General features: G+C 43.6%; 1 protein-coding gene across 3 annotated transcripts in view; it reads right to left on the reverse strand.

Moving 5' to 3' along the window:
* The window catches only part of GARNL3 (GTPase activating Rap/RanGAP domain like 3), a 418,412-nt gene that overhangs the window by 3,960 nt on the left and 400,879 nt on the right, over positions 1-13,573 (reverse strand). For all 3 annotated transcript variants that reach the window (XM_073599520.1, XM_073599519.1, XM_073599521.1), the window contains 2 exons: positions 13,189-13,398; positions 7,997-8,108 (listed from right to left, as the gene is read on the reverse strand). In XM_073599520.1, coding sequence (XP_073455621.1) covers positions 7,997-8,108; positions 13,189-13,398 — 322 coding nt within the window. The remainder of the gene's footprint in view (positions 1-7,996; positions 8,109-13,188; positions 13,399-13,573) is intronic.

A 13,573-nucleotide genomic window follows, 5' to 3' on the forward strand; every position in this document is an offset into this window, starting at 1 on the left:
CTACTCTCCTGACACTGCAGAAATTAGGGTGCTCTGCAGGTACAGTCTGTCGGATTCAAAACTTAGCTAAACTTGATACTTTTTTTACATTTGAACAGTCTGAGGCTGATGGTCCATACAAACGCATACAAAATACCATCATTTATTTTCTGCATTTTTCATTATAAGCTTACCGAGGGGCACTGTCACTACAGTCATGAAGTAAGTGGTATACCATTCACAGCTACTACTCGACTATGCAGTTGATAATAAGTACCAAATTGATAATAGTATGTCAACACACATTTCATTACGGTAACATATTAATTTGAATAGGCTTCATTATAAAATGCATTGGTATAAATGGGCCCTTATGCCTCATGTACACTGCAGCTGATAAACAGACATTTAGGAGCAGTTGGCCATTTTTTCTCAGCAGTCCCTGAATTCTCCTCTGTTATCTTATCTGTCCATGTACACTGATTTGTTAACAGTCGTTTAGAGGCAGTTGAGTGTCATTTTTTTATTAACGCAAAAAATTGCGTTCAGGACGGAAGTTTACTGGCATTTCAAACGCCAAATGCTTGTAAATTCATGTAAAAGCTGTAACCTGAGTTTGGGCAGGTTTTTGTTTCCCAGACCAATTTTCAGCTTTCAGCGCTCTCGCATTTTCAATGACAATTGCGCGGTCATGCAACGCTGTACCCAAATAAAATTTTTATCATTTTGTTTTGTTTATTTTGGTGTTTGGTGGTATTTATTCACGACTCCGTTTTTTATTTTTTGTGATATAAGCGAAAAAAGAGCAGAAATTTGGAAAAAAAACAATATTTTCTTCTTTCTATTTTAAAAGAAATCCAATTTTGTCATAAATTTAAGCCAACATGTATTCTGCTACATGTTTTTTGTAAAAAAAAAAATCCTGTTAATGTGTAATAATTGGTTTGTGCGATCACGGACAGATGTACGCAAATGATCATGTACAGATGTGCGCAGGTGATCACGGACATATTTATGCAGATAATCATTGGGACGTGTGATTTTACTGTTACATAGGGGGGAAACAGGTGTTTTTTTTACTATGTGGGGACATGTGTTGTGGGGACATGTGTTTTGGGGACAAGTGTGTTAACTTTGTGTGTTTACACTGTGGGGACACTAGACTGGTGATCAGTGAGTAAAAAGCTGTAAAAAACAGCTCATACTCACTGATCACCAGCCGGCTGCAGCAATCCGCTCTCCTCTCCTCACTGACAACTTCTGTGTGAGGAGAGGAGAGCCGATTACCTAGCAACCGGCTCTGTATTTACATCACATCACATGACAGCTGTGATTGGACACGGCCGTCATGTGATCAGGAGGGCCAATCACAGAGCCCTACTGCCGATCGGATATGCGCCGTGTCCGGGTGACACGAGCGCATTGGGATCGCGCCTCTGCGTTGGCACGCATGCGCACGATCCCGCTCATTCTGAGGGACGTTCCAGAACTTTCACTCAGATGGAGAGAGCGCCCACCCGCCCATTTATGTACAGTGGCCGGATGGGAAGTAGTTAGAGGAACATGTGAGATATGGGAAAAACACAATTTTCACCACATGCTGTTGCCGGCAAGGGGTGGGGGACAGACAGGCAGAGAGGGAGAGAGAGACAGGCAGAGAGAGACAGGCAGAGAGAGACAGTCATAGAGAGAGAGGCAGAGCGCGCAAGAGAAAGAGAGGCAGGGAGAGAATCCATAGTTAAAGCACAATGCTCCCTCTTCTCTCACAGAATGGCTGAAATAGTGGATAATTTAAATGTTTCTCCTGCATTGTGGACATTTGGGAGGGTCTCCTGAGGTTATATTTAAAAATGCTTCTAACTTCAACTACTGTCGTTTATCAGCTTTCAGTTTCCAGTGTTCAGAAGAGGTTTTCAACTGCCCTGTGTACATGAGGCCTTAGGCCCCATGTACACGGGAGGCTGCTAAACGTACGTTCAGAGGCAGTTGGACGCTTTTTTCAACTGCCCCTGAACTCATTCAATGTTATCCTATGTGACCATGCACACAGTCTTGTTTACTACCGTTTTTAGGCAGTTGCGTTTAACAGTGTTTCTTCGAAAGCAAAAAAAATGGGTTCAGATGCAGAAGATTTCCACGTTTCAGACGCTAAATGCAGTAACCCGCGTTTCGTCTATAGGCGTTTTTAGTTTTTGGCTATTTAAAAAAAAAAAATTTTTTTTTTTTTTTAGAAACGCTTCTAAACGTGGCATGTAAACGCGGCAAAACGGACGTTTTAAACGTGGGTTACTATCTGTCAAGTTAAATCGTTCAGGAGAGGGAGGAGGAATGGGGGAACGGTGATGAGTGGACGTGTGTGAGTGAGTGCTCCACCCCCCTCTGAGCTCCTGGGCTGAATCCACAAACAACCAGCTGAGCTGCCGATCAACTGATCATGACAACCCGTAGACAAGCCGCACTGCAGCCGGGGGGAAGGGGCCGGAGCTCGATGGGTGAAATCCGAGCCTACTTATCCCCCCGCGTCTCCGTTCACGGAGCGGGACGACAAACTGGGAGACAGGATGTAAGGAAGCGCAGCGGAGCCAACACTACTGGCGGCATGGAACGAGTGGAGCGGGGGGTCCCGACATAGAATCTCGATACCCAGGCAGCAGGAGACTGTCTCGCAGAGTACGGTAGGAGATCCCCTGCAGCAGGTAGAGGGAGGAAAGCCCCTGAACAAAGCTCTCCTGGTGGTGGACAGAGCCCTAGGAAGACCGGAGAGGAAGTGAGGGCCAGGGAACAGGGCCACTTAAGTCCCGGAGTCGGAACCCCAATAGCGGACACTGATAAACAGGATCCATTAACACAGGATCAAGGTGGATTGGATCAATTGGAGGCTAATGGGGGGACATTAGAAGCCCTACAATGTACAGAGACTGTATTAACAGCAGGAAGAGAGGTCCCAGCTCCTAATACAGGTCAAATGGCCATACAGGGCACCCAAATATTGGCGGAAGCAGACCCCAGTCAGGGATTGCTGGAACACAATCAGGCCTTAATGGTTAATCAGTTGAGCCCCAAAAATGAGGATAGGAGGCCTCAGGATCCGAATGGACAGATGGAAGACGGAGAGGGACATCTGGGAATTATTGAGGGCCCTCCCCACAAAAAGTGATATCCAACAATTAATCAGCGCCGTGGAACATTCCTGTTTGCAAGCGGTGGAAAGTTTAAAGGAGGATATTTGGGCTCTGGGACATTAGAGTAGAAAAAATGGAGAATGAACAAGAGGCCACAGTACATGCAGTGGCGGATGTTCAAGAGACTATTAAAAAGCATGTAAATTCCTACAAGGATCAGTTGGACGATTATGAAAATAGGGACAGAAGACTGAACATTCGTATAAAAGGACTGCCCGAATCAATCCCAACATCTGAATTAGTTTCAACAACCCAAAAAATCTTTTGTCAGATCATGGGGGACTGGGCACCTGAAACCATAGAAATAGACCGGGTTCCATCCCATAGTACACAGAAGGCTGAGACATCAAGAGACGTCATTTGTAAAGTGCATAAATATGCAGTGAAAGAGAGCATTATGAGGATGGCCCGTAGTAGGCCTGGGATTCTGCTTGATGGTTTAAATATAGCATTGTACCCAGATATATCACGTCGGACTCTTTATCAGCATCGGTTAGTCCGACCTCTGTTAGAAGCCCTACGTTCAGCGGAGATTAAATACTGGTGGGGGTACCCGTTTAGTTTGACAGCCTCCAGGAATGGTAGAACAGCAATATTGCGTACCAAAGATGGCCTAGAATCATTTGTGGAAAAATTGGACCTTCCTATGGTGGACTTTATAGACTGGAGAATAAACTATTTAGGAACCTCTCTACAACAGCCTGAGCGGTGGCAAGAAATCCCGGTAAAGGCCAATATGGGCATGGCTCAAAGAAGGCTGATGAAAGGACTTAGCAGAGGAGGGGATCTGTAGGGACCTAAAAGAATTGGAGTTATGTGTTTTTTGTTTGTTTTTTTTTTGGAAGTGATGAGGTCATTTAGATTCAGTCACCAGGGAGGGGAATTGTAGGTAAAATACTCGGGAGGAGGGGGGGAATGAGGGAGCACAGTGGGAAATGGGTACCATTTTTTGGTCAATAGGCCAGTCCCGATTTAGGGGATTAATCTGCTAAAAGCAGGAAAGGGGGGTGACCTGTGCATAAGGGGTGTTTATTTGCAAAGGCCCCCTCCCCGGTTAGTAGATATACTTCAGGGGGGAGTTTTTTGGTGTGAAAGAGGACTATGTAGGGTTTGATGATAAGTTTTTTTTTTTTTCTTTTTTTCTTTTGTCTTCAATGTATTATGTTTTATTGGTAATTGGGTAGGTAGGATCAGTGGCAAGAAGGTTAGAGTAAGAAGGGTCATGTGGACAGTATCAAGGGATTGGTACTGGGAGTCCGTAAGGATAATTTGAAGAATGGTTGCCATATTGAAAATTATATCATACAATATAAGGGGGTTGCGCTCACCAATTAAAAGAGGGCGCCTCTGGTTGGAATTGCAACATCACGGAGCAGACGTAGTCTTCTTACAAGAGACACATTTCAGGGGTAGCTCCATTCCTAGCCTACCTCAGAATATAATGAATCAATGGTACCATGCAGTGTCACCAATTGCAAGGGCAAGAGGGGTCACAATTGCCTTTAAGAAGTCTTGCCCATGGAAAACGGAGACCCTTCAGAGTGACCCAGAGGGACGTTTCCTATTTGTGAAGGGTACACTGCATGGTGTACGGTATACATTCGCATCGATTTATGCACCAAATGAAGGGTCTGTTAATTTTCTTGTTAGAACATTTAGAAAACTGGAAAAATTTAGAGAAGGATGTCTAATGGTGGGCGGGGATTTTAATCTGGTGTTGGATCCAAGTATAGACACATCAACAGGTAGAACTGCCTTGTCCTTCAGAGCCTTAAAGCATGTTAAGCAACTTCTACGTTCACAACATCTTGTAGATAGCTGGCGGGTAATGCATACAGGAATTAAGGATTTTAGTTACTACTCTAAAACACATGATATGTACTCGCGGTTGGACCTGTTTTTAGTAGACCAATTTTATTTGGAGAATGTCCTCACGAGTACAATTGAATCCATAACTATGTCAGATCATGCCCCCATAACTTTGACTCTTTGTCCAATTCGAATGGGTCACTTGGAGCGAACATGGCGCCTGAATGAGTCATTATTGGATAAAGAGGAAATAGTGGAGGAACTAGGCATTAAAATAAAAGAATATTTCGAAATAAATTAGACAGGGGAAGTGTCAGAGCAAGCGGTGTGGGAGGCTCATAAAACAGTTAGGCCCCTTTCACACTGGGGCGGTGGGGGCGTCGGCGGTACAACATTTTTAGCGCTGCTGTACCGTCGTTCTTGCAGCGGTATTCGGCCGCTAGCGGTGCGGTTTTTACCCCCGCTGGCGGCCGAAAAAGGGTTAAAATCCCTCGTACAGCGCGGCTATAGCCGCGGTACTGCCGCAGTATAGCTGCGCTGTCCCATTGATTTCAATGGGCAGGAGCGGTGAAGGAGCGGTGAATGCACCGCTCCTTCACCGCTCCAAAAAAGCGGTTTGCAGGACTTTTTTTACCGTCCTGCCTGCGCACCGCTTCAGTGTGAAAGCCCTCGGGCTTTCACACTGAACAAACAGCGGAGGCTGTTTAGGGGCGGTTTGCAGGCGGTATTTTTAGCGCAATACCGCCTGCAAACCGCCCCAGTGTGAAAGGGGTCTTATAAGAGGGGAATTGATAGCTTATGGATCATATATTAAAAAAGAAAGTAAGAGAGAGATAAAGGAACTACTAGAGAAAATCAATGTATTGGAGGTGAAACATAAGAAAAATCTCGACCCTGTAGATAGTAGGCACTTGGAGAGCTTACGAGTAGAGCTCTCACAGTGCCTAGAGCACAGAGTTAAAAACAAAATTAGGTTCTTTGCAAATAGGTCGTATGAACAGGGGAATAAGTGTGGGTGGCTATTGGCTAAACAACTTAAAAAACAACAAGACTCTAGACATGTTCATAGTCTACTAGTACAGGGTAAGAAGGTGGTTGAAACTAAAGCCATAGCGACAGAATTTGGTAGATTTTTTGAGGCGTTATATAACATTCCCAAGACGGATATACCGATAACAGGGGATAAAGAGAGCTATTGTAGGAATGAGATACGGGATTATATTAAAGAAGTATCAATGCCCATGTTATCTAAAACAATTATAGAAGAAATTAAACGTCCAATTACAGTAGAGGAGTTGAGTAGAGTGATAGCAGCCTTGCCATTAGGAAAGAGTCCAGGGCCGGATGGGCTGACGAATCTACATTACAAAAAAATTTCTTCCAGTATTAGTAGTACCACTCTGTAACTATTTTAATTCAATTAATGCATCCAATCCACTACCGCCAGAAGCCCTTTTGGTGTATATACGCCGATCGGTCTCCTCCCCTTGTGAGTCCCCTCCCCCCACAGTTAGAGTCACTCCTTAGGAACATAATTAACCCCCTACAACCCCCTACAGTGCCCCCTCCTGGTTAACCCCTTCATTGCCAGTCACATTTATACAGTAATCAATGCATTTTTATAGCACGGATCGCTGTATAAATGTGAATGATCCCAAAAGTGTGTCAAAAGTGTCTGATGTGTCCACCGCAATATCGCAGTCATGATAAAAATCGCAGATCGCCGCCATTGCTAGTAAAAAAAAAAAAATAAAAATGCTATAAATCTATCCCCTTATTTTGTAGACGCTATAGCTTTTGCGCAAACCAATAAATATACGCTTATTGGGATATTTTTTACCAAAAATATGTAGAAGAATACGTATCGGCCTAATCTGAGGAAAAAATTTGTTTAAAAAAAAAAATTAGATATTTATATAGCAAAAAGTAAAAAATATTGTGTTTTTTTTCAAACTTGTCACTCTTGTTTTGTTTATAGCGCAAGACATAAAAACCGCAGGGGTGATCAAATACCACCAAAAGAAAGCTCTATTAATGGGGAAAAAAATGATAAAAATTTCATTTGGGTACAGTGTTGCATGACCGCGCAATTGTTATTTAAAGTGCGACAGTGCTGAAAGCTGAAAATTGCCTTGGGCAGGAAGGGGGTGAAAATGCCCTGTATGGAAGTGGTTAATCTGCCTACAATTCTCAGAGTGGGGATTTTTATGATGTTACACATTGTAAATTATATACTCTCCCTGTGTGATAATTTTTGGCTTTCTGTTCTATATGCATATATCTGAATGTGATGACATATTTTCTACCCAGTAAAATACTGGAACAAGAAATAAAAATTGGGGTTTAATATCACTTTAAAAGCCTCACAAAGGGTCTATCCACACACACGACCAGACTTTACAGCACTTTGTCCGGCGGACTTTTCTACACACAATCAACCAAAGTCCGACGGATTCGTACGTGATGACGTACGACCGGACTAAAACAAGGAAGTTCATAGCCAGTAGCCAATAGCTGCCCTCGCGTCGGTTTTTGTCCGTCAGACTAGCATACATACGAGCGGACTTTTTGACCGGACTCGAGTCCGTCGAAAAGATTTGAAACATGTTTCATTTCTAGGTCCGTCGAACTTTTGGGGAAAAAAAGTCAGCTGGAGCACACACACAATCGAACTGTCCGACGGACTCCGATCCGCAGGACCAAGTATGCCGTAAAGTCCGATCGTGTGTACGCGGCATTAGAAGCAGAGCTAAACCCATTTGTGCTGACGAAGGAAGGCAACAGGAAAATTAAATTTTGGTACATATCTGTCAACTATTTTTTTTTTTAGCCCCATCTGATACCATCATTTCTTCTGTGGCAACCTCACTTTGAACATTTTGTCAGTGAGTTGACAGGGAGTCTCTACTCATCTCAAACATCTGGAACAGCAATCTGCGCCATAAAATGCCGCAGCTAGAAAATCCCTCTCCACCAGCAGTGAGCAATGACTTTGCAGAATTGCATAATGTCAGGTTGTTGTTTACCTTTCAGTGCTGGTTGATCGAATGGCTTCTTCTTTAGTCTCCTCTTCCACTGCTTTTCTTGCAAATTTCTTTTGCCGCTGCGACCCTTCAGACTTTGTGTCACCAGTAAGACCTTAATATGGGAAATACCAGAAACAAATTAGAAAAGCTCTGCAGTGAAATCCCAACTGTACCACCATGCCACATGAGGTCTGGGTTATGGGCATTCCACCAGACATTCTGCTGATGTATAAGGAGTAAGGAAGGGCTGACTTGCCACGGGTTTGGTTTGAGCAGGGTTTAGTGAACTTCAAAGAATTGTGGACGCCGAACCCAAATGAAAATTAGGAGCAGAGGGAGCAGAACCTGTCAAATAAAAAAAAAATGCCCATTTTCTCAGCTAGTAGGCAAGCGTTGCCAATAAAATAGCATTTTTGGTGGGCACTTCCCTGGAGAACATGTACAATTGCAAAAATGTTTTTAAAAAAGGTCAATCATTAGCAGTAATCAGCATGGATTCATGAAGAATCGTTCTTGCCAAACCAATCTATTAACCTTCTATGAGGAGGTGAGTTGCCATCTAGGTAAATGAAGGCCCGTAGATGTGGTGTATCTGGATTTTGCAAAAGCATTTGACACAGTTCCCCATAAATGTTTACTGTACAAAATAAGGTCCGGTGGCATAGAACATAGGGTGAGTACATGGATTGAAAACTGGTTACAAGGGCGAGTTCAGAGGGTGATGATAAATGGAGCATACTCGAAATGGTCAGGGGTGGGTAGTGGGGTCCCACAGGGTTCTGTGCTGGAACCAATCCTCTTTAATTTGTTCATTAACGACCTGGAGGATGGGGTAAACAGTTCAATCTCTGTATTTACAGACGATACTAAGCTAAGCAGGGCAATAACTTCTCCACAGGATGTGAAAACTTTGCAAGAAGATCTGAACAAATTAATGGGGTGGGCAACTACATGCAAATGAGGTTTAATGTAGAAAAATGTAAAATAATGCATTTGGGTGGCAAAAATATGAATGCAATCTATACACTGGAGGGAGAACCTCTGGGGGAATCTAGGATGGAAAAGGAACTGGGGGTCCTAGTAGATGATAGCAGCAGCTTGGCATTGCATGCCATTGCTGAGCCTAACAAAGCAAACAGAATTATACAAAGGAAAAAAGTTTTAAACTACCAGCAAATTACATTTCCCCAAATCGGGGAAATTACAATTCCCCAAACAGAACCCAAAGGTCCCCCAAAATACATACCAGGCCCTTAGCTGAAAAAGCTAGGCATAAATTGGGATGGTTGCTATTTTTGTGTAGCTTGCTTGCTGGAAATGATGTGGGACACATTGAGTGACTTCAGCTGCAACTGTGATTTGCTGGGCTTCTAGTGTGTCTCTGCGCTTTTAACCACTTTAATATCAACTCTAAGCACTATCGCTCTTTGAATGACAATTCCGCGGTCATGCAACACTGTCCCCATATTACATTTTTATCATTATTTTCACACAAATAGAGCTTTCTTTTGGTGGTTTTTAATCACCACTGGGTTTTTTTTTTTTTTTTTCCTAAATAAAACAGAAAAAGAGAACATGTTGAAAAAAAATAAACCATTTTTTTCTTTGTTTCTGTTATAAAATTTTGCACAAAAATAATCTGTTTTCATAAATTTAGGCCAAACTATATTCTGCTATATTTTTTTGGTGAAAATAACTCAAATCGGTGTTTATTATTTAGTCTGTAGGAAAGTAAGGCCCCTTTCACACTGGGGCGGTGGGGGTGTCGGCGGTACAACAGCGCTATTTTTAGCGCTGCTGTACCGTCGTTCTTGCAGCGATATTCGGCCGCTAGCGGTGCGGTTTTAACTCCCGCTGGCGGCCGAAAAAGGGTTAAAATCCCTCGTACAGCGCGGCTATAGCCGCGGTATTGCCGCGGTATAGCCGCGCTGTCCCATTGATTTCAATGGGCAGGAGCGGTTTAGGAGCGGTGAATTCACCGCTCCAAAGAAGCGGTTTGCAGGACTTTTTTCATTGTCCTGCCAGCGCACCGCTTCAGTGTGAAAGCCCTCGGGCTTTCACACTGAACAAACAGCGGAGGCTGTTTAGGGGCGGTTTGCAGGCGGTATTTTTAGCGCAATACCGCCTGCAAACCGCCTCAGTGTGAAAGGGGCCTTATAGAGTTCATAAACTATGGTATAGGTAGCAAAATCCCAGGCCTCCTTCGGTCTAATGAGAACCTCCAGAGCCAGAGATAGCTGACGTCCTTCTGTATATGGTGGGTTGTGAGGCATGGTGGGTGAAATGCAATTAGATTCAGTGGGCGCCAGACACTTCTTGAATGCAAAAGAGATTTTATTTCTCTTAACAGAACTTTGGGAGAGAGGGTTAGGGCCAGGACACCCTTAGGTAGTTGCAAGATTAATTGGCAGACTGAGACTTCAACAGGAGGACAGCCATGCAGGGAAAGGCATCCAACAAGATGCCACATCTGCATGTGTAAGAATGCTGTCTCCTATGGCAACAGTCTTTACCAGTTTCTAGCCCAAAGTATAACAGTTCCTTTGTTTCCACTAGAATCACTTCTTGTAGTTCTTCAGCCCACTGAGCTCCCAGTCTCTCCCTAGACTAGATGATCCACTGCCACTGAATCCCTTGAGCTCCTCCAATCTTCATGGTAGTATCTTCCTCAAGCGTCACCCCCCGCCTCTCTGCTGGGTCCCTAGCTTGGCACTCAAGATACTTCTCAAGCTTCACCCCACTGGCCTGCTCGGTCCCTGGCTTGACATACAAGGCTGCTCTGCAAGTGTCACCTCCACTGGCTGGGTCCCTGGCTTAATACCCGCTAAAGTTTCCTGATTCTTCACCCTACCTGGTTGGTGAGAATACTGCTCCAGTACTTGCTTCAGCTACTCACTGTGGTCCCTGGTAATCCCAACCCTGCGCTACTCTCTTGCTTCTGGATAGGCCCTCAGACAGCCTAGCAGCCAGATGTGCCCTGGATAGGCCCAAACTCTGGCCTAGCAGCCTGGGCAATACAACACGTCCACCCAAACAGCCATCCAGGTGGCACAGAACCCCGATCACCTGACTCCACCCAAATATATAGGTTCTCCCAGCAGGCCAAGGGATTCAAGAAAACTCCTGCCCATTGGCTGAGATGCCCCATATGCCCATATTCTGACCTTGCATTGCCCTTCTCGTATCTAATGCCACCAAGTACCCGGCCACCTAGCGGCAGAAGAGAAAAGCGCAGCAATGCCAGACTTAGGGAGAAATCAATTGATCCCTAACAATTAGCCAAGGTAATTATTCCTGGCAGGTAAATTTAGGAGCAATCCTGCCTAAACTCCAGGGTGCTACATCTATACATCTGAAAATCGATCAATCCTGATTTACTGGGGGCCTATCTCATTTCTTGGGGCTCGAAAACGCCAGGACAGTACAAATATCTCTCAAATTATCCCTTTTTGGAGAGTAGACAATCTAAGGTATTTAGTAAGAGGCACGGCAAGTTTTTTTGAAGCTGTCATTTTTTGTCACAATTTTTTGAAAAGTGAAGAAATTAAAAATATTTTTTTTTCAATTTTTTTTAAATTACATTTTGGCTCTTTTTTATGATTTTTTCACACACTGTGACCAGAAAAATACAATGTTACAATAGTAACATTGTACTACTCTGGGGAAGTGATCAAGATTTTTTTTTTTCCTTACACATTATGATTGCTTATACCAGTGAATTTCACTGTTATAAGCAACCATTTTTAATAAATTAAATTGATTCATTCAGTGTTTACTGTTGTGGTTAGCTGTGACTGGCCACAGGTAATTACATGACCAATCACAGAGATCAACACAATGGATGGCATGAATGAAAGCCATCCATTGTGTACAATTGTCATGTGATCGATCACAGTGATCACATGGTATCAGCAGCGGCTGGTACACTGATTGGTCAGATTGTACAGCAGCGCGGCCCGTGACGTGTTACGGGAGGACGTCATATGACGTCCACCTGAAATGGTGTCCCAGCCGGCTGTCATTTGTCTGTAGGCCGAGAGGGAACCGGATCAGGAGGAAGGAGCTGCCTCCAGGCATGCTTACCCTTAATTAATCAATTGCTATATATGCTCCAGACTGGAGACTATAAAATATTAAAGTTAGGAATGCACTTTACAGTGGGGCCTTGAGGAGGCAGTGCAGCATCCGTACATATGTGCAAATGTGCAATTAAAACATCTGTTTTTAACACTAATTGTTAAACCGTGTCACTTCTTTCTTTTTTCTTGGTAAGCGTACTGGGAAATTTTTTGTTTGTGCTTCCCAAAGCCCTTCTATGTGCCCCTTATTGTAAAAGCTAGTTATAAATTAAGGTGGTTGCCATTTTTGTACATAATTCCTTTCCTTTGTAAATTTCACTTTTGGCATAGCACATCCTACAGCAAGAATGAAAAAACATTTTTTTGCACACCAAACCCTTTGTCTGGTATGAATTTTAAGGTGGTACCTAATGCAAAAAAAAAAAAAAAAAAAAACGTAAAAAATGTGTGACATCCCCCAGGAAATCCATACCCACACAAATAATCTGAGCATGCAGCCTGACTGACCAGGAAAGGGAGGGGGAGGTAGGCATGTGCCTTCCTACCCCTCCTGAATCATACCAGGCCACATGCCCTCAACATGTAAAGGGAGGGGTACCTTGCCAGCTTGTCATTATGTTGATGAGGACAAGGGCATTTTTCCCACAACCCTGGCCAATGGTTGTGGGGGGTCTATGGGAGAGGGACTTATCTGGAAGTCACCTTTAACCATAAGGGGTCCCCCAGACACCATTTGAGCTGTCATCAGGTATATAAGGGAAGGGGAAAGGATAGTGGTGACATAACCAACCAGATATGGCCAGCTCCTCTACAACATTGGAAGGCAGTGATGTCTGTTGCAGAAGCTATGGAGAAAGACTGAGGAACGATTATTGCATTTTGCTCATTTCCTAGAAAACATACATGGCAAAACAAGTCCTGGGTCAGTTATAGTTGATTAGATCATCACTGTATGTTATTGGCATTTATGATCTGTTAAATCAAATTTTGTGTTTATACTCATTGCAATCCTTTAAGTCCATCTGCTGTGGAGTCTGTACAGAATTTTACAAAACATTTTGAAAACAAGTTTATTGGAATAAAGAGCTAAAAGTGCATTTTATAGATCATTACCCAGTAATTCCTTCCTTGTCCGGCACGCAATCTCCTTTATCTCCATACGGGACAGTGACAGGGAGTGGGTGACAGGTATGCAAGCGATACCACTAGACGTCGGAGTCGTGATGACCTTATGGACCATTGGGGACTTCAAAGGTCGCTCAATGCTTCTTCCGACTAAATTACTAAGTGGGATCTTGTAGATGTTTCTGTACTGGATGTCCCCTGAAACAAAGGGCAATATTTACTACTCTCATCATGTGATGGTGAAATGCTTTCTATGCATATATCTGCCCCACGGGGTCCCTCTTTGATTTCTTACTTGTGCTGCTCTACCTGTTCCACCATTCATGTCAACAGTCCCCTGACAGGCAACAGCAAGGGGAGAAGCTTAGCAGAG

The sequence above is a fragment of the Aquarana catesbeiana genome, linkage group LG09 (assembly GCF_042186555.1).
Source record: "Aquarana catesbeiana isolate 2022-GZ linkage group LG09, ASM4218655v1, whole genome shotgun sequence".
NCBI lineage: Eukaryota > Metazoa > Chordata > Amphibia > Anura > Ranidae > Aquarana > Aquarana catesbeiana.